At 40.4% G+C, this 25,510-nt stretch overlaps 1 protein-coding gene across 2 annotated transcripts in view; it reads left to right on the top strand.

The window, feature by feature from the left end:
• Window positions 1–249: 249 nt before the first annotated feature.
• TGFBR1 (transforming growth factor beta receptor 1) overlaps window positions 250–25,510 on the top strand; it is a 45,351-nt gene continuing 20,090 nt past the window's right edge. Inside the window, exons 1-2 of one of the 2 annotated variants that reach the window (XM_084898433.1) lie at window positions 250–455; window positions 23,621–23,866. In XM_084898433.1, coding sequence (XP_084754559.1) covers window positions 365–455; window positions 23,621–23,866 — 337 coding nt within the window. In that variant the 5' untranslated portion in view covers window positions 250–364. Of the gene's footprint in view, window positions 456–20,408; window positions 20,429–23,620; window positions 23,867–25,510 lie in introns of those variants that run through there. The other variant, XM_084898434.1, reaches the window with a different exon arrangement.

The raw sequence follows: 25,510 nt of genomic DNA, 5'->3' as shown, positions 1-25,510 counted from the left end.
GTCTCCAGCGAGCCCGGAGCCGCAGCTCTGGCTGGGGCAGGGGTCTCTGCAAACGCTGCTCCCGGGGAGCCTGGGGGCGTGGCCAGCGGCCGGGCACCCGCGGCTCCGGATTGGCTGTCCCGAAGACCCGTGGGCGGGGCTCCGGGCTGGGTCCCGCTCAGCGGCTCGCAGATGGCTGGGAGGCGGGGCCGGCGGGAGCCATCAGCCAATGGGCGCGCCGCCCCCGAGCAGTTACAAAGGGCCGGAGCCAGGCCGCCGCCGCGGCGGGGGAGGTGGGGCGAGGCGGGCTTGCTGAGGCGAGGCAGTGGCCGGGCCGGGCCGGGCCACAGGCGGCGGCGGCGGCGGCGGCGGCGGCGGAGGGACCATGGAAGCAGCGGTCGCCGCTCCGCGTCCCTGGCTGTTCCTCCTCGTGCTGGCGGCGGCGGCGGCAATAACCCTGGTCCCGGGGGCGACGGGTGAGCGGCGGGGCTGGCGGGCGGCGGCGGGGGCGGGCGGCGGCGGGGCGCGCGGGCCGGGCCGGGCCTCTGGCTCGCTCCTTCTCTTTCTCAAACATGGCGCGGGGCCGGGGGCGCAGGTGGCGGCGCCCGGGCAAGGGGCCGGGCTTTGCTGGCCGGGCCGCCGCCGCCACGCGAGCCGCGGGCGGAGAGGGAAGGCGGGGCGGGGGCGTGTGTCCGAGCGCGGGGGGGACGTGCCTGGCGGCCGGCGGCGGGCCCCGCGCTCGGCCCCGCGGGGAAGGGGATGTGCCCGGCCCGTCGGAGAAGGGGGACTGCCCTCTGGGCGCGGGCGGAGGGGTGTGAGGCCGGCCTCCGTCGGGGCGCCGTGTGGCGCTGTCCCGGGCACCCCACCCGGAGCGGGCTGGGCCCGAGAGGCTCCCGGGGGGCAAGATCGGGGTCCGAGTCGCCAGGCTTCCCGGGGCGGGGTGGAGGGGGCGGCGACCCCGGGGTCAGCAGGGCGACCCCGCCGAGAGGGGCCCCTCGCCAGCCGGCGGCGGCTTGGAAGGGGGGCCGCGGGGCTTTGTGTGCGGAGCGGGGGGCGCGAAGATGAGCGTCTGGGAGTCGTGGAAGGGAACCCGGCAATCGGAAGGCTACAGATTGTTTTCGCCGTGGAAACTTGAACTTTTTGTTCACTCTGCGGGCTTCGGAACGTGTGAATTTGAATGGGGATGGTGGCTCTGTGTGAATTGATCAAACCGCTTTCTTTTCTTTCCTCGAAGGAACATCGCTAGTGAGGCTCCTTTTCTTGAGTGACAGTTAGTTTGAGTCAATCGTCTTGTGTAGCGGTTTTCAATTGGGGGGCTTGGGGAGGGGGATGTTCGCTCCGTTTTCCAAAATATTAAATCAGGACTGGGTATCTGGTCATTGCCTACCACCGAGGAGTGTGGAAAACTTTGTTAGCATTCACACGAAAATACTAAACACTGAATTAGAGAGCCTTAGTGTTAGCAACCAAGATACAGTGAAAGCACGTTTCTGTTTCCGAAACAAAAACTCAGGACTCAGGGTGCCAGTGATTAGCAATAGCGGCTGTTTACCAAGAGCTTACTGTGATGTGGATGCATAAAGAGTACACCGGAGTGAGTACCTTATCTGATCCTCCTAACCGAGTCCTCAGGGCTAGGAGCATTTGCCCCATTTCGTACACATAAAACTGCGTTGTGGAGAGGTGTTTTTTGTTTTTGTTTCTGTTTTTACTCAGTTACTGAGAGCTGGCGTTAGGATTTGCACCCAGGGTTTAGTGCTTCCTAAGCCTGTACACTTGAATACATACACCTGATTGGCCCTCTTGTCTTTTTTCAGTCTTCTAATGAGCATAAGCTTTATTATTCACTTTTAGATTTTTTTTTGCCCTCACAATTTGAAAATCAGATTGGCTTTCTGACTCCTAATACATTCCCAGAGTCTCCTCTCACTGGGCCTACATTAGGGGAAACAATCCATTTTTGACATTGGTCTAAAGAGGAGGTGGAGGGCAAGATAAATGGGTGGACAGGTGGGAGAATCAATACAGTTACTCCTCAAGCATAAATTACAGGTCCACACCACTGCTAACTCAAATAACAGTTCATTCTTTTTCACCTAACTTGGCACACAAAGTTTTCATGGAATCAAATAATAATATTGGGGTAATTGGTGTACAGAACATTGCCCAGTCCAGGCTCTGGAGGAGTTTCCAGATGGTGGCATACGTTATAATGCAAAGCTGATTCGGGTGCTAATGCACTGAAGTATAGACTATTGTTCTGCCTGCCCTTGTTGGGTATGTTGATGCATCGGTCCATCCTTTCATACATTCTGAAGAAGCTCAATGCTTTTTCTAAGTTTATAACTTGACTTCCTTTTTAAGAGCTCACAGTTCCTTGTTGTCTGGGTATCCGTTTTGTATTTCTCAGCTAATGCTGTCTCCAACATAGATTTCTCTAAGGTTCCCTGTCCCTGACCCACAGTTTAGTACCACTATATATCTACATGTTTGTCATGTGAGAGTGCTGCTTGTTTCCTTTCTGCCAATTCATAACTTTTTTCTTTGCAAACATGCCCCCAAACCATGTTTTTGTTGGATGTCTCTTCCTTTCTTTGTATCCATCTGTCAGTTTAGTCCTCCTGCCTGTGTCATCCCTCAAAATCTAGTTGCTTTCCAGTGTTTCTCTCTTCCAGGCTTTTCTATAGGCTACTGCTGAGCTCATCATCCTCAGTCATCCCAACAAAGGTTTTACAAGATTTCCCATTTGTATTCAGCACTTAGACCAACACCTGAGGCTTATGATTACGGCCATCTCTGATTGTCCAACACTTCTCACTATTGCACACCCTCAATTCCAGCGATTTCTGTTTTCCTACTGGCTCCTGGCTTTTCAGCCTTTTCAAAATTACATACTTGATTTTGCCCCTTTTGGGAGTGTGAGAAGTTCTCAGTGTTGACTTCCTTCCTGTTCTCTATTCCCCTGAATTGTATACAGCACTTCAGATTTTGTTGCCTGTTTCTACCGTCCTGTACTATTTAACTATACTCTTGAACATGTTATAGGTAATCAGAGGGCCAGGGTTATGCCTTCTATTTTCTTTATGCTCTCAGAACCTAGCACTGTGTTTTATATTCTGTTCCACTTAAATGCTTGTTGATTAAATGCATTCCATTTGACTGAGCATTCATGTAATATACTGTTATATTAATAGTTATGCAATATTAGTTGATAATTCTATGGGTATTCAGAATAAGTCGTATGAAATAAGAAGTGGTGAAATAAGCAATTGGTTCTTACGTTTGGTTATTAGTCCCAACTTTACCTCTAGTTAAATAGAAGAGTTTGACATCTACTTTTCCTAATTCATGAGATCATGAAAATCAAGAGAAAGTTGTGTTAGAGTTTGAAGTTGCTATTTGGTATTGGTAGTAACAGATTGGACTGATGTTCCACCAGCAATTCCCATTGGCCATGTGTGTTTTGATTGGTCAGATATCTTTCTCTGACTGGTTAGTACTATTGTGGTGCCAGTTGATAAATATTTTTATATTAACTCCCCTTAGAGAGGCATCAGAATTCAAAGAGGGGAGTGATTAATGTAAGCTGAAGTGATGGGGGAGGTTTCCTGGACACTTTAGGACTTAAACTGACTTTGAAAGGTGGCTAGAATTCAGGTGGGCAGAAAGAGGGATTTGATGAGTGTTAAGCTGTCTTTGCAAACTGTGTCCCTCAACTGTCCCAGGGCCTACCCCAGTGCAGAAACCAAAGCTTTTATTGACTGGCTGGCAAGTTACTCTTTTGAGTTAAGTTTCTTATTCTTTACTGTGATTTGGATGTGTTAACCACTATTATTTAAAAAAAAAAATTTTTTTCTTTTTGCAATTCTAAAACCTCTATAATATGTGATTGGAAACAAATCAGAAAGATATTGCAAGTAAGGGAGAATAATATTATGGGATGCCCATCAGGAATAGGCATTCTATCGGTGAAAGTCATGAAGTCACTTCAGTTTATAGGTGGAAAACATGACTGAGAGAGGTAAGGTGATTATCTCAGGGTTGGCAGAACCAAGATAGGAACTTTGATTTTCTGATTCCAAATCTTGTGCTCTATATGGCACTTTAAAATATGAATGACTTGGGACACGGAATGGTGTGGGGAGGAACAAGGTTAACAGAGTTGTTGGCAGTGAAAATGGCAACAGGTGTTAGACCAGTGGAGTCAGACCCAACCAAGATTCAGCAACCTTGGTACTTGAGTTCTGGCTAAGAAAGATTTCAGAGCCAAGACTCAAACTATAAGAGAAAGTTTATTTAGAAAGTCACAGAAGTAAAATAAATAAATAAATAAATAAATAAATAAATAAATAAGATAGATTGAAAGTCACAGAAGTAGAAGTGAGCTATAGAAGAAATGGGCTCAAACAACAAGCTAATGAGGCAAAAAGAAAAGGGGTGGGGGAAACCTTGGAGCTTAGAAGAGAGAAGGGTAAAGACAGTGTGCTGGGAGTCGGGGGAGGAGAGAGATGAGGAAAGGGGAGAGGGCGAGCTTGCTGGGTCTTCTGTCCTAAGGGCTTTTAAGGATGGAGATTTTAGGGGAGGTCCCAGAAGGGGATCTCAATAGAATATCCATCAGCTTTCCAGGTGTCTCCTTTCGGGGTCCTGGCCTCCACTGATTGGTGGGCCCCATGGCAGGGGGTTATTAGTCAATGCATCTGGTGCTGAGGTCAGCCATGGCTTTGCTTGTTTGGCTTTTCTGGGCCTGGAGCTGAAACACAACTGAGGCTTAGGTGTATTTGATGCTGGTCAGAACTTCACTGTCCTGGGGTAGGGAGGTAGCTTAATGCTTAAAGATTATACTCCAGCCCCCTTGTTCATCCCCATCTAAGGGTCTGAGCCATATAACTAATGACATGCCAGGGAAGGAAAGATGTTGAGTGTGTGGGAGTGTCCAAACCGCACAGCCAGTGATATGAAAGATTAGGGGGTCTAAACCAAATGACCAGTGATATGCTAGGGGAGGAAAGTTACCCTGTGGGTAGGTCCTTGTTTTCTGTTTTGTTTGCTGCTTGGGTTTTCAGCCCTGGTGACTGTCTCTATCTGGTCTATTGTCCTTGCTTGCTCTGCACATATCTGTTTAACTACCTACCACAGGGTGACTTACCTAAGTGAAGTTATCTTGAATTTTAGAGAACTTAAGAAAAGTGGCTTCTGTAGGTGGGAGGGAGTGGGGAATGATTACAAGATATAAAGTCTGCAAGAGATCAGTCTCTTTTCTATATTGCTGATAAAAGGACCTGGTATAGTGTTTATTGGTAGAGAAAAACAGTTTTGAGTTTAATTGAAATGGGATGTAATTGAAAGGCCTTGCGGTACATGGTCAGGTTTAGAATTTTAGATGATTTACTTTGTTATTGAAATTAAATGATGAACTGACATAATAGAAATAATCAAGAGGAAGACAAATCTTGTTCCTGTGAGGAAGGCCCTTTTTGAAAAGTTCATCTAGGCCGAGTTAACCTGAACTTGTCACCATTCTTGAACTGTTATGTTGTATCAGATATGCTTATGTCTAATGAGGTGGGTTTTGAAAATGTCATTGTCCTGTGGATGGCCTTTTTGATGTGAGAAAGAATGTGTCTCTTCAAACCACAGAGCTCTCTGCACATGTTGTCTAACTGCATGGCTTTTGCTGTTCTTTCTTGATGGTGTCTTACATAATACAAGTTTTAAGAACAGATGGACTGTGGTTTGATATCATGTGATTGGGTCACATCTTTGTTTCCTGCTTCTGGAATTGAGGGCAGATGCTGGCATACTTCTCAGGGATTTTCATGCTTTGATCCATAGGACTGGCTCAAGAAAACTTTTGGAATCTTCTCAAAATGTATGGTCTACCTTGACCCAGCCTAACTCTGATACTTAGGAAACATTTAATGACCTTTTAAAACTGAATTTTCTCAATATAAAATGCAAGCAGCTCCGTCAGCTTTAAGATGTACTGCTGCTCTGAATTTAATCCAGTATGGTTTTGGCTCAGATAATGCAGGGTTTCTTATGGTTATCCCTTTTTGATATGAATTTATATAACTGGTTGACTTGCATTTTTTTTTTAATTTTTTCTTTGGATAAACACTTTTTCAAACACTAGTGATTGAAATAAGTTTGATTGGTTTTATGGGTCTAATTTTATATATCAGATCTGGCCTCTTGTAAAGTTGCTTTCTCATTTTGACAATTTGAGAGGATTATACATTATAAAGAATGATGTATAACTTTAAAAAATTTTTTTTACTGCTTTGACACTTCTTGAAGATTCAGTGATCCTTGCACCACTTTATCAATCTGAAAGGAGTACATTATAAGGATGTGCCATGCTCATAGACAACCCTGTGTGGTGGCTGTATAATAGTACAAGTGCTTCTTACTTATGTACCAGTTAATTTCTAAGACTTTACAAGTCTATTTGTTCCTAGGTTCAGATGACCAAATTTTTATGACATTTGTTCTAACCTAGGATTCTTTTCACTTCTCTCACATTATCCAAAAATGTTAAATTTTGTCTTTTATCTTTTAATTATGAATACATTTATAAAAGAAGGGCACTGCTTCAGACCAAACAGATGGCTAGACTAACCACTGAGGACTCAAGTGGTTGTGCATTACCATTAACCCCATCTACCTCGGTAAGCAGAGTTGGCAGGATTCTGCTCAGATTGGAAAATTGTATCTGAAAGTTTGTAAATAGAAGAGCTTCTGTTTTCATTTTACAGACCAGGAAATTGAGGTCATATTGAATGGTGGAGCCTGCATTTGAGTATTCCAGAGTGTGTACTCTTCTGTACATCATGCTGCTTTCATATATAGTCAACTAGAGGCCTGATGCATGAAATCTGTGCAAGGGGGTCAGCTGTCGCAGCCCCAGCTCCCCTCGCAGCCCCTTGCAGCCTTGGCCAGCCCTCACAGCTCCAGCTTTGTCCGGAAGGTCCTCTGGTGGTTCTGCTGTTTGGTCTAATTAGCATATTAGCTCTTTATTATATAGGATACTTTGTTATGGTTACTTCTTAATCAGGAAGATTTTCTTTTTTTTTAAACCATGAGAATTTGCTTTAGCTTGTCTTAATTATAGTTTGCCTCTTTGCAACTGCAAGTTACTCAGATGCTTGCAGTTTTTATTTGAATCTGTCTGATGAGTCTAGTACCGTAATAGTTGATCACTCACTATTTGTATTGTTTTATGCAGATTCGTAGCAAACTCCTTGCTTCCCAAAGTAATAATGATCTGAACATTTGAATTAAAGAAAAGAAAAGAACTGTCACTATATGTGATTAATATTTTGGCTTATTCTACCCCCTATGCATTTTTTATTAGTATAATAAGACCATTCTTTAATCATTCTGTCTCAGTAGTTATCAAAACTAATAAAAGTGTTTGTAAGTTGGTAAAGAGCTTCAGGAGAAATAATTCATTTAATCTCAGTCAGCAAATCTTTAGTAGTGATCAACACATGGGAAGTATAGGAAAAGAAGCCCGCTTGCTTTCAAGAAATAATATGCTGTGGAAATATGAATACATATTCAATACTAGCGACCACAGGGACTACTTTTTAGGGATGGCAGGGCTTGTGCTTCATGCCTTGCAGGATGCCTAGAGTTTATTGTGGATGATATGTGTGAAGAAGAAGCATGCTAGTTTCAAGAATTTTAGGAAGTTCAGCACATAAAAAGTGAGTTCAGAGAATTGAGTCTTGAAATCAGGAAGATGGTTTTAAAGTAGAAAAAGAAGTCTAAATGTACCATAGAGAACATGGAGCAAGATGGCTGTGTAGGAGATTTGGAGATTGGTATGATGGCATTGGGAATGGAGTAGAAGGGTGGCTTTATGATATTTAAAAATGAACTTGGAAGAGCTGGTAATATTGCATCACTGCTCCCTTGCCTGAGTGCTTTTAGCTGAATGGCAATACCTGTTAGCTATAAAATGGAGTATAAAAATTAAGAAGGACTCCATGAAATAAAAAAAGAAAAAGAATGACCCTAGGATTTTTACTCCTGGATAATGCCTTCAAGTATAATAGTAAGGAATTTGGCAAGAGAAAGATCAAGGGGAAATGAATTCTAGTTTGAGCATGTTGAAGTTGAGGTGATAGAATAGCCAAATGGGATTGTTCAGTAGGCAGCAAACATAGAAGACTGGAACATAATTGGAAATGAGAGAGAATCTTAGGTCAGGAAATGATTATCATCTTTCACTTTCCACCTCATTCTTTGCCACCTTAAATGGACTAGTATTTATTCTGACCCCAAACTCCTAGCTTAGATCTGGAGCCTTGTTCATTTCACTGTGATATACTTCCCTCCTGGATTTCATGTCCATGCTGTGCCCTTGCTGCTGCGCCCCCTCCACCCCAGCACCAAAGAAGTATATAGTTAGAAGTATTTGTGATCTTCTGGTTGTTCTGAAATTAGCCTTTAGTTTGTGCTGCTTTCTCTGCAGTAATATGATTGACCTCTTAGGAATCTGCTCTGGTTTCTGGCCTGCATTTATATCATTGCTTTAGGTCGTGGTTGTGATTTCATAGGTCTAACCTCAAACTGTCTTCTGGAGCTCCCTGTTAAATGCTTTTCATGCTATTGTTTTTCTTCATGGACCAAACATTGGTACAGTTGTATTTCTAGACCATCTTTATGTTTCTCTTTGGATTGATTTCACTTGTTTTTCTTCCAGTTTTGAAGGCATTCAAATCATGTGACTTGGTTGCCAGAAATTTAATTAAATCTTTGTTTATAGTAGTGTATATAAGAACCCCCATATATTTGCCTGGAATTAGATTCTAATTAGTGTATCTCTCTGGGACTCGCTTCTCATAGGAGGATAACACTTAACTTAAATGATAGTTGTGAAGATAATGCAGTGTTTACAAAATACCTAGCACAGTGGTTGGCAAACTCATTAGTTAACAGAGCTAAATATCAACAGTACAATGATTGAAATTTCTTTTGAGAGCCAAATTTCTTAAACTTAAACTATATAGGTAGGTACATTGTTATTAACATAATTAGGGTACATGGTATTTTGTGGAAGAGCCACACTCAAGGTGCCAAAGAGCCGCATGTGGCTCAAGAGGTGAGGTTTGCTGACCACTGACCTAACACATAGCCTGATACCAGTAAATAATTAATAAATAAGACTTACTATATATTTAAATAACTGAAGGACTGTCTTTTGGAAGAAATATATTTGTAATAATAAACTATGATTAACTGGTAGACTGAGAGGCAGATTTCACTTAAATAAGGAAGGACTTTCTATCAGTGGGAACTGTCAAAAAGTGGGCAGAGGCTGGATTGCCTTCTGTCTGAGAAGTTGTAGACGGAATTTCTGGTATTAGGTAGGAGGTTGGAATTGATTAACTTCAAGTTCTGTTTCTACTCTAAAATTCTGTACTTTTAGGTGTAATCCAAGCTTCCTTGCTCATCGTTTTTAGCTGGTATACAGGCTTTCAACCTCCCTAGCTTTAGAGATGAACACTATTTTGTAACTTTCTTAATGTAATATTATTGACATCTTTATATTGGGCAATCTATTACTTATTTATAGATTGGCTTGTATACTTTGATCATTTTTCAAAACCGGATTTAGGAAGTGTGAAATAAAACATAAGATTAAAACTAATAATCAGAAAGATAAGAATCAATAAGCAAAAAGGGAAAAGAAAGAGAACAATTATCTATACCTTTTAGCTGAAGAAAACTTTAGAAGTTGAGCACAATGCTTAGCTCTGAGTTTTCTAGCAGTGAAAGTAATAAGGGAACCTGATAGTTTACATAGATCTCATTGCCTGTTACTGAAAATTTATGAGGAGGCTGCCATCTTCTTTAATTAGTAATATGGAACTCCAAACAGGAAGGTTGCAATGCATGAAGAATCTCCAAGTGGTAAGGGTTCCTGGACCTGGCTGCCCTGATTCTTATTTTCTTAGACTTCATCTTTAACACGTATTTGAGGGTTCAATTTAGTGCTGCTGCTGCTGCTGCCATTTTTCTTCTTCACTCTAAGGCTCTGATCCAAGTATGAACACACTAGTCTTAACCTAATGCCAACAGAACAGCTGATGTAAGGCTGGAACATTTAAATCAAGCTTTGCTTAAAAGCTAGAGGGGATAATGAATAGAGAGCAACGTGAAACTGATCAACCTGCTTTACAAAGACATTTTCCTCATGTCCTTATCTTTTGGCTTGTCTCCATTTGGCAGACATCATCTGGGTACTTCAACCAAAGGCGAACAGAGCAGACATATACCTTTCAGCAAACAGGCACAATATAGCAAGGTCCAGAGGGTGTCTACTTTAGTTTCTTGTTTAAAGAGCTGCCTTCTATGTGGGTAATTGATGTTGGGATTGATGACTTCCTTTACTCAAAAAGAGTGGTCCTATATATCTAGTTTCTTTAGTAACCCCAATCTACACTAATAAAAGAGTAAGATGCAAATTAACTATACCTTTGCAATGCCTACCAGCCAACCAGGAGTGATTATGCAAATTAACCCAACAAATATGGAAGGTTAATTTGCATACACAGGCGCAGAGCCGCTGGGGGCTGGGCGGGGCAACGCAGGCCTGCGCATCACCCCAGCCACTCCTGGCCTATGGGCAGTGTGGGAAGGCGGAAATGTGGTTCATTCTACTCTTAAGCAGAATCTATTGTAGAAGTCTTTGTATAAGGGGCATTGGGAAATAAAGTGAAGAATTTGGGTTTATCACTCTTCATAACTTTATGGATTCATTTTCTTTTCTTATTCTGCAGTTACTGAGCTACTTCAGGCCTGTTCCTGTGTATTCTTGTTACACCCAACAGGGCTGAACCTCCTCATTTTTTTTTTTTTTTAAAGATATACTTTTATTGCCGAAACCGGTTTGGCTCAGCAGTAGAGCGTCGGTCTGCAGACTGAAGGGTCCCAGGTTCGATTCCAGTCAAGGGCATGTACATTGGTTGCGGGCACATTCCCAGTAGGGGGTGTGCAAGAGGCAGCTGGTCGAAGTTTCTCTCTCATTGACGTTTCTAGCCCTCTCTCTCTCTCACTTCCTCTCTGTAAGAAAAATCAATAAAATATACTTTTAAAAAAATCTTCAAAAAAGATATACTTTTATTGATTTCAAAGAAGAAGAGAGGGTTGGGGAGGGTGGGAGAGAGAGAGACAGGCAGACAGACAGTCCCCTTCTGGGGATCGGTAATCAAAGGGGTCGACACTCAACCACTGAGCCATGCTGGCTGGGCTGCACCTCCTTATTTTTGTTCACTTGCTTCAGGATAACCATTCCATCTAGATTTCCTAGGTGTGAACCTCACTGATTACATAATAGTGTATATTTATAGTTCTAGGACACCTTGTGCAGGCATCCTGTTACATCTACAATATAAGATGTTTAAATATGCAATAAAATACAAATAGCTCCCATGGAAAAAAGCAAAAACAAATAAATGGCTTTTCTACTGGAAATGAAGTCTTATACACATATTCGGGAGCACTGAACGTGGAGGAGATAGTTAAACCTGAGGAGGAATATAGAGATGGAAAAGCAGTAACTGGCTTTTCAATCTGTACGAACACACACACACACACACACACACACACACACAATCTATGTATGGAGGGTTTCTGGGTTTTTTTTGCTTGATGTATTCATTTCCAAATTGAACCATAATGTGCTCTAATTGAGTCTCTTTGTTTAGCACATGGCTGTTGATTTGAGTATTTTCTCCAGTCGAAAACTGACATTTTTAATTTTGTTATTTAATCTGCAGCAGATTTAAATAAAAACACCAAGATTGTGTATTGTAGATTTTCTTAAACAATAATTATATGTAATTATTTTACCCAAATAAACAAGTTAAAGTAGTTTTAGCTCTTTTATCTCATTTCCCATTTGGAAAAAAAAATTACAAACCAGGGGCCAGAGTTTGCTCATGTTTCTCAATGAGGAAATATAATTCTGATTGCTAGTTCCATCTAGTTCCACCAAAGCAGTGTAAAATTGATGCTAATGAAGTGTACTGAAAATATGGAAAGGAGCATGGAGAGTGGCTACTGCTACTGAAAACAGATAATAGTTTTCATGAATATGGTATCTCAAAAAATTTAAGGGACCTGTAAAGATTAAATGAGATGTGCACATAAAACTGTGACATATATCTGGTATATAGAAAACATGAAGTAAATGATAGTTGTTATGAAGAAGATAGTTTTTCATAGAATTTTTAGACTAGAAAAAAAAACCTCAGATGACTATCATATCATCTGACTTTTTTACAGGTGAGGAAATTGGGGCTCAGAAGTCATGTGGCATTTCAGGATAACAGTTCAGCTAATGACTGAACAGGAATCTGGCTTCCTCCTCACTTTAGAACTTCATTTAGCATCCCTTTTCTGATTCAAGCCTCTTTTAGGGAAAGTGAGTTTTTGAAAATTGCCTAAATTTATTGAAGACCATCTAACTGATGGAAGCATAGATGGATAAATGACAATATTATTAATGTAGCAAAATAGTAACTATTATAGAAAGTAGGTGATAGGTGTATAGGTGTTCACAATTCTGTCATTTTTTTCTGAATGTTTGAAATGTTCATAATAAAATGTTGGGATTGGGGGCAATTGAAAAAAATCTCCTTACCCCAGAGTGTTTCTTTTACTGATTTAAACACAGACAAAGCAGCAGTACTTGCTACAGCCAAGGGAAGTAAAACAACCCTGGAGCCAGAGCCTCTGGGAGTGCACATTTTAGGGCCTTTCCTTGACATTCTTGAGGGAGTAAGAACCCCAGGTCTACCTTGACTTTTTCTTGTCCTTTTCTTTCTTTTCTCTCGCCTTAAAAAAAAAAAAAAAAAAAAAAAAAAATTTATAAATGATAGTTGTGCGTTGCAGATTTGAATTCCCTAACCCACAACAAACAAGCCAATTAGCACTGTGGATCCTGTTCCCATGAACAAATGCTCTAATTTATTTTTCTTTTTGTTGTTTTGCTTTCTATTTTCCTGTGGTAAATTTTAATTTTGTCCTCTTCCTTATTTTTTTACTTTTTAAACACATTTATTGATTTTTTACAAAGAGGAAGGGAGACGGATAGAGAGCTAGAAACATGGATGAGAGAGAAACATTGATCAGCTGCCTTCTGCGTACACACACACACACACACACACACACACACACACCCGGGATGTGCCCAAAAGCAAGGCACATGCCCTTGACTGGTCTCGAACCTGGGACCCTTCAGTCCGCAGAACGACGCTCTATCCGCTGAGCAAAACGGTTAGGACAATTTTTTTTTTTTTTTTTTTTTTTTAAGGCCATATAGATATTCTTTTAGCTAGGGCCTTTCTACTCATTCTTATTTGTCATTTTAGCTTTGTCAAATCCAGCCTTCCTTTGCCTTAATGGTGGGAGAAGGGGAAGGAGGGGGAAGAGTTTTAATAAATTGGCTTTTAGGAATCAAATATAAGCCTTAAGGGATACTCCTTAAGGACCACCAGACTAAGAATTAGCTGTGTGTTGCAAGCAGATGGTATGCCCTAAGGAAATAGCTGCTCTGAGTGACTGGCTGTTTGCATCTAATTTAGCTTAGAGATCCTGAAATTGGGGGGAAAGTCTCATGGAGTAAATGGATATAGCCACTTATGAAACATTCTAAACCATAGCTAAGACCTAGTAATTATTGACTTGTGTGTAGATGTCATAATCCTATGCTGCATATACAAATGATGCATAATTCTATAAGTAACATCAAGCCCTGGCAGACTCTTATCTTTTAATAACCTCACCCCCCTAGAGGCCTTCTTCCATAACCAGAACACTAGCATCAATGCTACAAGCAATTTGAAACCCATATTCCTAATGCTATCTCTGTACATCTAGATTCTGAGGTTTGAAAACTTTATTAGATTGGTTACAGAGCATCTCAAGCTCTGGTTTATTCTTAAAGGGTAAATGTTCCTTTGAAAGGAATTCAGACAACACTAGATATTGTATACTTATGCCCCAAGGGAGGTAATGGATTCAATGGTTAGAAATTTTATAAAATGCTATTAAACCCCCTTTGTTTTGGCTGGGCTTTAATATCCTTGCTTGGTTTCAGCTATGTTCATCTAGATCAGTGGTCGGCAAACTGCGACTCGTGAGCCACATGTGGCTCTTTGGCCCCTTGCGTGTGGCTCTTTCACAAAATACGACGTGTGGCCCATGTGTCGAAGTTGGTTTTCGGCTCTTAAAAGAAATTTCCATCGTTGTACTGTTGATATTTGGCTCTGTTGTCTAATGAGTTTGCCGACTGCAGATCTAGGTGACTGCAACCAGAATTGAACTGCTTGTTTGACATCTTGTTTGACAAGGCACATGAACATTTCAGACCAGGGAAGGCAAGAAAATGAAAGCTTATTTAACTATATGTGTTGTTCACCAAGCCTCTGAGATTTCTGACAATATCTATCATCCTTCTTTTGGCTAAGTTCAGTTAACTTTTTTCTTTGTCCTACAAAGGGATGGGAATGACATAAAGCTAAACACCAAGAGACTCAATTAAGAGTAGAAAGTGTAATTGCTTTTGTGGAGCAGGAAATAGCAGTGCTGAGGAATGCTTTGAAACTTTCTCTGTGAAGGTCTTACATGTCTTGGTAGAGTTATTCCTAGGTTTTGGATTTTTTTGATGCTTTGTAAATTATATATTTTTGAATTTTTTGTTTTCTAATTATTGCTGGTTTAAGAAAAGCTGGTGACTTTTTCTTTTAATCATGAATAAGTATTAAGTTTTGTGGGTTTTGTTTTTGTTTTTTGCTTACATCAAGATGATTATATGATCTATTTATAGTTTCCTAAACTGCCTAACTCTCTTATTCCTGAATCTCTGTATAATATTTTTTAATATCATCTACCTGGAATGAACTCCCTTTCTTCTTTAGGCTTCTTAAGCCTCAGTGTAGAGTTAATCTTTGAGCGAAGTCTCCCTTTGCATTTCCCCTAATCAGTGGCTTGTTTGTTCTCTGCACTATATTGTGAACTCTTTGAGAGTAGGAATCTCCTCCTAATCATCTCTGTCCCCCTAACGGTGTATTCTTCCTTTCTACACAGGGTATGTACACTTTTTTCCTGGTAAAAGGTGTTCAGGCCTTCCTCACTGCTTCTAAAAGTACTAATTGCATAGCCCGGTCAGCTAATTTCTTCAATTGTGGCTCCCATGTTCTTTTGCTGTTTGCTGGCCTGTGTAACTCTCCTCTTGCTCTTAATTCAAAGGCAGCTGGTGGGTGGTTACTACTTCCTTTCCTTACCACATTTTCTACTTCATTCCCCTGGCCAGAATGATCTGCCACTTTCACTTATGTTTGTTAGTAGACCTCAATATTTATGCAACCAAGTCACAACATGTACAGCCACTCTTGCTTTCCCAAAGGGAAAGGGCTGAGTCCTTTTGTCTTGTCTTCCTTGGGGGAAATCACCAGAGACTATCTAATTCATTTTTTTCTTTCTGTGCTTTTAGAATAAGTCTAGATTATGTTGATGTAACTCATAGAGAACTTCTTGTAGAAAATTTCTCTTTCCTTGTCTATAAAATAAGGGATTAGAATCAGGTAATTATTAGGTTCCTTTCAGCATGAACATTTTATGGTTAATGAGTTATGATTCTTTGTTAGTTAGGATTATTGCATATAAATGTACACACTGGATGTGTTCCAACACTTCGTTAATTTGGAACTGAAAATTTACTTCCTACCTCTCATGCTACTACCATGAAGTTCTTGGGCTAGCCCTGTTCCAAAAGTCATATTGCCAAAAAACTCTGCAGGTATCTATGAATGGAGAAAGGGAATAATAGCTACCATTCATAGTTTTATGTACACACTGTGTAAGTCATATCCTAGAGTTGTCATGCAGGTTTACTCTAATTCTCTGGCCAGTGCTAGGACAGAGACTGGCTCATAGTAGGTGATAAATATTTGTTGAATAAGTAACTCTATCCTCTAGGTACCTGGTCCCTTCCTAGGAAGCTAGAGTTATTATTTCTTTTGTATCCTTCCAGGAGATAACTTTATAATAAGTACAAGCCAATGTGTATTCCTTTTCCTTCCCTTCTTTCCCTCTCTCCTTCCCTTCCTTAGCACAAATGCTACTATATCAAATACACTGTTCTGCATTATGTACTTTGGTTTAATACATCTCAAGGGGCTAAAGTCTACATTAGTACATAGAAAACATTATCTTTTTTTAGTAGCTGTGTGGTATTTTTGTAATACTGTGTGGTATCTCATTTTGTATTGTAAATTTATGTAAAATAACAATTATCAGTTCTATTGGTAGATGAGATGCATAGGAAAGACTAAAAACAATCTAGTATAAACCATTAGGAAATTAATAACCATGTGTATAAAACACTTTACCTATAGGCTACATTCCTTCTGGGTCAGAAGTTATGTTTATTTGTAATTTTGAAAGTGCTAGGTCGCCCTCCATTTATATGGAGTGAGCTAAGTTATTCTGGACAGTGGGATATTTTACATCATATGGGTTTGAGAGATGCATCTAAGTATGAATTTGGAAAGTTGAAAGGTGAGCACTGAAAGATGGAAAAAGGACTTTAAAAAATGAAGGTAGTAAAGGGTAAAAAAAAGAGTGCTTGGTTGGCCATTTTAATATGTTTTTTATTGATTTTTAGAGAGAGAGGAAGGGAGAGGGATAGAAAGAAAGAGAAACATAGGTGAGAGAGAAACATCAGTCAACTGCCTCCTGCATACCCCCTTCTGGGGATCACACTGCAACCTGTGCATGCACCTGACCAGAATCAAACCACGATCTCTTGGTTCCTGGTTCTATGCTCAACCACTGACCCATGCCAGCCAGGCTTGCTTGGCCATTTTATAAAGGACCTTGGTGGTAGCAACAACTAACATATTAAAGAGATATTTCCTCAATGTTTATTCAAGAAATACATACTGACCCAGCTGGCATGGCTCAGTGGTTGAGCATCAACCTATGAACCAGGAGGTCATGGTTCAATTCCCAATGGGGACACATGCCTGGGTTGTGGGCTTGATCCCCAATGTGGGGTGTGTAAGAAGCAGCTGATTGATGATACTTTCTCATCATTGATGTTTCTCTCTCACTCTCCCTTCCTCTCTGAAATCAATAAAAATATTAGAGAGAGAGAGACAGACAGAGAGAGAGAGAGAGAGAGAGAGAGAGAGAGAGAGAGAGAAAGAAACACATACTGGATCTCCTGGCGTGCCAAGGCCTAGAGATACAGAAATGCATAGAGCATTAATCCAGCCCCTAACTGAAGTTCACAGTTTAATGGTGGAAATAGGTTAAAAAAAATTAGACAGTGAGGTGCTTTACTGTAATTGTTGTGCCTTGAAGATGTTAAGTTGAATTTGTCAAAACATGAAAACATGGATGATTTAATATTTGATGTAACTTGCAAAATAATAGAATCCTACCATTTAAAGGATTGTAGAGTTTTAAAACAACCTTTCATTTAGTACAAGACATCCTTACTTCTTGAACTCTCATTGTTGGTCATTAAGATTCTGCTTAAATATCTCTAATGACAGATAAGTCATAACCTTCTGAGGCAGCCACTTCCATTTTGTAGGGAAGAGCAGTAGTTAGGAAATGATTTTTTATGAAACAAAATTTACCACATCCTGACCTCATGGTCTGATTTAGTATATATAGGGTTAAGATAATTAACTCAGTTGCAACATCTATAAAATGAGGTGATTGTATCCACTGCTATGAGAACTTTCAGATTAGCCTTGGTTGAGTTAATTCTTTGAATCTCTAACTCATATTTACATGGCAGATTGATATTCAAACAACACTTACTGATTACTTATTATATTGGACATTTGTGAGATTTTGTGCCCAGTTCTCCCTCTGTTTCCCCCATCACCATGGCTACAATTAACAGTAAATACTGTTGACTTTTTAAAAAATCTGTTGTTAAACAGATTCCCCAAATCTGCTAAGCAAATTTTTATCCTGTACTTATGCAGTTTGATACTGAACCTAAATGAAATCCTTTGTATTAATTGCCCTTATCAAATCTCATCTTGCCACTTAGGCAGCCTATTCTTAGTGTGCTTTGCTCTGATAACAGTCAACATTCTGTCAGCTAATTCATGGAGCTTCGGAGACTAGAAAATGCAGGTATTGTGGAAAAAGAAGTGATTGAGAATTTAAGAGTGTCCCCTATTCTTCCAAGGTGGAGGTGTGTGTTGAATTAAATAATGCTTCTTAAATGACTTAAAGGTAGCAGAAGTAAATGAAATGTTTCTGGAGTAATGTCTGGATAAATCATACTTCTGTTTGTAGCCCTAAATTTGGGAGTGAAATGTTATCTGGACTACTGGAGAATTTACTTTCACATTGTATGGTGCAGGGTATTTAGACAAGCTTCCTTTGACATTGCCACTGCAGGGTAACTCAAAGCGGGTGGAGTTGAGAAAAACCCTGAGTCCTTTGAGGAACAAAACCCAGAGCAGTGGCTGGAGGGAATCCCCCCCGCCCCATCACAATTTATCTCCCCTATACCCTCTTCCAGCTCCACCCCCCACCCCACCCCTGCAATCACCACATTGATGTCTGTGTGTCATGAATTCTTTCTCTTTTTTCCTTTTTTGCTCCATTCCTTCACCCCCACCAACACCCACCACCACCACCAGAACTGTCTGCCTGGTCTCTATCAATGAGACTGTCTCTGTTTTGCTTGTTAGTTCAGTTTGTTCATTAAATTCCATATATGAGTGAAAACATATGGTACTTGTTGAAAGATGAGACAGAGATTAGAAAACCAGAACTACAGGCTTTATTAGAGGAGAAGGACCCTGCCGGGCTGTCTCGCAGGGGAGAACAGCACCACGTGCAGGGGTGAACACGCTTTTTGAGGGGAGGAATGGTAAGGGATGGGGCTTAGGGTACTCGGCACACGCTGATTGGTGGTTTCATATAAGGCACATGATTAGGCACTTAGGTACTTAGGAATCAAAAGCTTAGGGTATTTGGCAGGTGCGGATTGGTGGTTCAATGTACAGTCCATATAAGGTGCCTGGTTAGGTGCTCAGGAATGTCCAGGCCACAGGTGCAGGTTATGTCATACTCCATCCATCAGTTGGGGGAATTTAGTAGGATGCATTGTAGATGTGAGGTGGCTAATGGGTGTGAGACTAATCTGTCAATCCCCATAATAGAGATTGAGGAGTGGACAAGGGTCCCAGCGAATTCGGAGAGAGCAGAATAAGTAGCCCTAGTGTCAATTAAAAAGGAGATCGGCTTACCTGCCACCACAGTTGTTACAGTTGCTCTGTCCTGGTGATGTGAGTCTGTGGGGCCCTGTCAGGGCCTGTGCAGCTTCTTCAGTGGCCAGTCCCAGGAAGTCTGGGAGCTCCAAACTGGATCTAGAGGGCGGCCATGCTGTACTGGCTGAAGCCTGAACTGGAGGAGCCAGACTAAGTCTGATTTCCAGTGGCCTTCCCTTCCGAACCTTAGGCAGGGCCCAGGTTGGAGTCTCCAAGTTGAGCAGGACTTGGCTCAATGTCCTTTCTTGCTGCATTTGAAGCATGGGTCCGGAGGAGGCTTAGCCCCTGACTTAACCGCGGTTGGAGGACCGGCACTTCCTTTGAGGTTTGAAAGCGGTGGCTAGAAGCTGGAAGGCCTCCTACTGGCCTCAGCCTTGGCCTGATCTTGCTTTTGATTTTGGATTTGGGTCTCCTTGTCTCTATTATTAAAGACCTTAAAGGTCAGGTTAACAAGGTCTTTTTGAGGGGTTTGTGGACCTGCATCTATTTTTTGAAATTTACGGCGTATGTTGGTGAGTAAAGATGGTCAGGTCAGTGGAAAAAGAAACCTGAAATGCCTCCTCAGCCTGTGAGGCTGGACATAGAGAATGGGACGTGGTCTCAGAGTATGCCCTCAGTTCCTGCTGCCTCCCTCAGGGGTAGAATAGACACAGGAATTGAAGAAGCTGTTACGGAAGGCAGTCTTTGGGTGGCCAGAGAATGAGTGTTAGATGGGAAAGGCTTATCGTTCTCAGGATTTGGGCTCTTGGGAAGATCAGAAAGTGAGAAGGGAATGGCCAGCCACCTGTGAATTCGGTACTGGCTATCACGGGGGCAGAGATTAGGGGAGAGCACAGGGGAAGGCAGCAGTTAGAATTCTCAGAGGTAGAGTGTGGGGTGCGGATTCTGCGGCAGGGTTGTAAAGGGGCAGTGGGAGTGAGACACATGGAGAGGAATGATCTGCTGGGTGGAAAGAGCAGTCAGAAGACAGAGAAAAGGGCTGAGGACAGGTTTGAGAGGGCAAAGAGGATTTCACGAGGAGGATCTGATGGGGGGAACATGTTTTGGGCCCTCTAACTCATCTTTCACTTGTGTTTTTCTTTCACTTAGCCTAATGTTCTCCAGGCCCATCCATGTTGTCGCAAAGGGTAAATTTTTCTTCCTTTTTATGCCCCAGTAATATTTCATTGGTGTAAACGTACCATAACTGTTTTATCTGCTCATCTGCTGATGGGCATCTGAGCTGCTTCAAATCTTGACTATTGTAAATAACGCTGCAGTGAAAATAGAGGCATATAGTTTTGTGTTTTTTTTTTTTAATTAGTGTTTCCAGTTTCTTTGAATAATATGCAATGTATTTTTTAAAAAAGAAGAGGACCTATAGGGTATACTTTCCCTATGGGGAGAAGAAAAGCAAGGACGGGCCTCCTTGAGCGGGGCATGGTATTGGGACCAGAGAGAAGAAGGGAAGGCAGATTACTCAGAACTGGAGTGGAGAAATAGACTAACAAATGTTAACATTGGTACCTGAAAGGATTTGTTATAATTCTAACTTTGGCCTTCACCTTTGCCAATAGTGCTGTGATCTGCTTTTAACTATAGCTAAACAGACTGTAGCTAGGGCATTGTGGATGTTGGGCTCTTTACCTGTCTGCCGGTGCATATTTGGAAATATTTTCACTGGATAGTTAAATATAATTGTGCTGTAATAGGCAGGGTAAGGGAAAGAAGGGTCATTACCAGCCAAGACAGAGTGGTAAAAAGATTGGAATTTAGTCTCTGGTGAGAAAAACCTTCTTTTCCTTCCAATTAATACAATTATTCAGTATGACAGATGACGTTTAGTTTTCACAGTAGAAAAAAAAAATAGGTGTGATTCCATTTGAAATCTGTTTCTGTATTTTAACTTAATTATCTAAAGCTACAAGTGCCCATTCTCATAAGTTCTGTTGTGTAAGATGGTATCAATGACTTTAAGACTCTGTAAGTTTAGGATAATCAGACCACATACCTAAGCAAAACACTTGCCAGCAAGCATTCCTGAAATACCAATTTTAATAAACTGTCTGCTGTCTTGAAGATGAGGTTTAACATTGTGACATTACTGAAATCTTTATTAAATGGTTCTCTAAACCAATTAATCTTGGCGTGACAATGGAAAAATGTTGTTTCAGACAACCACATTTACTGGAATGAACCTTTGCAAATTGTACTATTACAAAGATAGGATCCATGGTACTTACTGGCTGTTAGCTATTGGCTTTTGAATATATCATGCCTGTATTGCCATATGCTCCGATTTTACACTCTTTCAATTACAATTACTATGAAACTTTTGCTCATATAGTGTGCTGTGAGGATAGTTGGTGTGAAGGAGATCTTAACACAACTGAAGAATCACCAGGGAAAGCCTACTGGCAATATTTGATTTAGGGGTGTCGAACTCAATCAGAGAAGGGGCCAAAATCTAAAATCCAGCCTAAATCGCGGGCCGAATGGTTTACTGAACAGTCATAAACTGACAATGTCATAAACTGACAGCGGAGTGCAGTGATGACAGCGCGGTGCGGGCCACATTGCAAGGCCTGGCGGGCTGGATTTGGCCCGCGGGCCTTGTGTTTGACACATGTGGATTAGATGGTCGTTACTCAAGGCCCAGAATGTCATTCACTTTAGATTATCTTTTAAATTAAATGTTAAAAAAAATTGTACACAATTCCTAGACTCCTTCTTTGCTTGACATATTTGTGACCTCCTGTTTAGGAAACTCTGCTTTAGAAAATATTTTCTGATCACTATATAGGAATCTAGGACTTAAAGATAAGAAAACAAATAACAACCAAAAAAAACTTGGTCATTCTATATATATTTTCCACCTGAGGACATGTTTATTGATTTAATTTATTTTTATTTATTTATTTATTTTCCAGAGAGAGAGAGAGAGAGAGAGAGAGACAGACAGACAGACAGACAGACAGACATTGATTGGCTGCCTCCCACATGTACCCCAACTAGGATTCGAATCTGTAATCCAGGTATGTGCCCTGACTGGGAATTGAACCCGCAACATTTTGGTCCACGGGATGAAGCTTCAACTAATTAAGCCACCCAGCCAGAGCAACTTGGCTATTCTTAATGTAATGAGAGACACTTAAACAACAAACTATAAATAGTTTGATTTGTGCTATCCTAAAGGTATGCTAAGAGAGCTATGGGAACTTACTGAAAGAAGCTACCCAATTAGTTTTCTTAGGGTAGAGAAAGGGTTCAAAATCTTGTTTGAACAGAGTCTTAAAGATTCAGAGGATGGGTCTAAACTGGCAGAGAGATATTATGTGTAAAGACCACAGTCATGAAAGACATGATTGTCATAATGGTGAGATGTGTGGCTTTAGATAGCATTTTTAATGTGAGTGGTAAGGTAAAACCCAAAAGTAATTTTTAATTGTTAGACCAAGTGTTGAACAGTTACTTCATGTATTCTAAGGGAGCTATGAAGATCTTAGAACTGGGAGAGTATTCATGGCAGAAGTTTTATATATAGCAATTACCATATTATATTGCAACGTTCTCCTTCACTAGTCTTTGGAACTCTTCAAGGGCTGTGACCATGAGTTATTAATCTTTGTGTACTAAGATTTTGGTAGAGTAACTGATAAAAAAGTTAATACTTAGAAAACCTTAGTTGAATGACTACTTATGGGTAAAGATGATTCAGGAGAGAATGATGACAATCTCCTATGATGGTGGTTTTAGTCTTTTATGGTGACAGACCTTTTGTAATTCTATAAAATTTCTCCTTGAAAAGGCAAATAAATATATGCAGATTTGGTCTACAGTTTTATGGGATTTATGCGCTCTGAAGCCAGTCCATGGATTCCTGGTTCAGAGTACCTCCTTAGGAAATTGCACTGAAGGAACTTATACCACCACCAAACCTCACCATGAGTAATTACTGTATCTTAACAGTCTTTAAATGTCAGATTATGATAGTGTCTCTTATACTTGAGTTCTCTTCCTTTTTAGGAAGAGATCATTGAAATAGTTGAACTATCTATGAAGAAAAACAAAAATTTTTGTAATGATTAAGGTAAAACTTTTCTGAGCTAGAAATAGAATAGACAAGTATGCTAATGAAGCCAGCAACCAAGAATCAGTTGCTTGAGAAGATACTACATATATGTGCTTCTCAACTCTTCTAAGAGGAATAAAGAGTTTTGTTTTTTGAAAGTACAAAGAAATTACTATAAGATCAGGACTGTATTATAGTGAATATGGAATAATTTCAAAACGTTAACCTTGAGAATTTTTTCTAATAAAATCTTGTTCTGTTTTTCTAGCATTACAGTGTTTCTGCCACCTTTGCACAAAAGACAATTTTACTTGTGTCACAGATGGACTCTGCTTTGTCTCTGTCACAGAGACCACAGACAAAATTATACACAATAGCATGTGTATAGCTGAAGCCGACCTAATTCCTCGAGACAGGCCATTTGTATGTGCACCATCTTCAAAAATGGGGTCTGTTACTACAACATACTGCTGCAATCAGGACCACTGCAATAAAATAGAACTTCCAACTGTTGGTAAGTTATTGCATAAGATGTGTTTTTTTTTCTTGATACTACAAAGGAAAACCTTAGACTCTATGATTTTAGAACTGGAAGGGATCTTAGAGATTGTCTATCCCCAGGTTGTTCAATTTAGAGGCAAGAACAAATTTGTCCACAGTGGCAGGGTTATAAGAGTAGCCAAGATCCTGATTCCGGGGTGTGTGTTGTTTGAGAAGTTGATTCCATGATACTTTCTGCTTACCACAGCGGTCAGTATGTCCTCAGAATGTCATACTTTGTCTTCAGAGTGAATTTCTTCTTCCTTGTTTAGGCTCTGTCCTTTTAAAGCAATCAATAATGGGTGGGAATTGAAAGCAGCATTAAACAGTCCAGATGCCTTCATTTTGTAATTTCACCTTGCCTTATGATCTTTATGTTTAAAATATTATTATATAGGCCATCTAAGCTTTAGGTCCTTCACTATAGTTTACATTTTAAAATGTCCTAGAAAAGCTAGGAATTCCAAGGATAAACTCTTAGGATTTTAGATTAAGGTTCTGGTTTAAAATAGCAATCTAAGAACATGTAATTCTGTCATCAAATTTCTACTGTAGAAATCAAAAGGAATATAAAAATAGGGGGGCCTGTATTAATGCTAGCAGAATTGATGGAAGAATGTTGCCCACATGCTTACACATGTGAAAAACTTGACAATTTAGAGTTAGAGAAGGGCAGCAGTCCCTCACCTGGTACATGTGATACATCAAAGCACAACTGAGTCTGCAGCATGACCAGGAAGCTCCCAGTGACCAAGCTCTGTCAGACTCTTAACTTTTTTGTCTCTTTTAAGCATCTGCAGTTCTAATATGACAATATGGTTAATTTCAAAATTCTCCATTTCCATTATTTGGACTTGAAATATTTTAATGGAAACTCACAAAACCTTGAGAAGGACTCACTTCATTTCTAATGCTAAAAAAAGTAGAAATTCCTTATTCCCAGGTCTTGAAACACAAACAACAACAAAAGTTACCAAATGAAAAGCTTCAGTGGTATAAAAGAAGTGAATAGAACTGGATAAATCAGAGTAGATGTCACCCTTTGAAATAGAATTACCACATAATTGGGAAGAACTTTCAGACAGACCAAGGCCTATTTTTCAGTTGTTTACTGTAAAATGGGGACATTTCACAATTGATAATTGTTTTCAGATAAAAAGCTTGATTGATGAATTATTTCTTAAAATGCAGTATTGAAAATGAACAGCAGACTGGATACAATAATTTTATATTCAAGTGTGAGACAAGCTTAAGGCAAGATGAGCTTGAAAAACTGTTACAATTCAGAGAAAAAGACAGTTGGTGAGCAAATTAAGAGATACAGAGGACAGATCTAGGTGATCCAATATGCTTAGTATATTATTCCAAAAAAAGACATAAGAGCAGACAGAAAAGAATACTATGCAAAATTAATGAAAAAAATACTTATCTAAATATATATAATAAAAGACATACCAATTTCAAGAATAAAGAAAAAATGCATATGCATTCAGCATAAGTGAACACGGATTGACTATAAAAGGGAAAAATGTTCAGATTTAATACTTTTTTTTTAAATACTAGAGGGCAGTGGAACATCATATAGTGAATGTTACTTAAAATTCTCTAGACAAGCCAT

Source organism: Pipistrellus hanaki, assembly GCF_964339955.1.
Source record: "Pipistrellus hanaki genome assembly, chromosome: 11".
NCBI lineage: Eukaryota > Metazoa > Chordata > Mammalia > Chiroptera > Vespertilionidae > Pipistrellus > Pipistrellus hanaki.
Note: the sequence above shows the minus strand (reverse complement) of the source record. Positions and strands in the feature narration are given on the sequence as shown.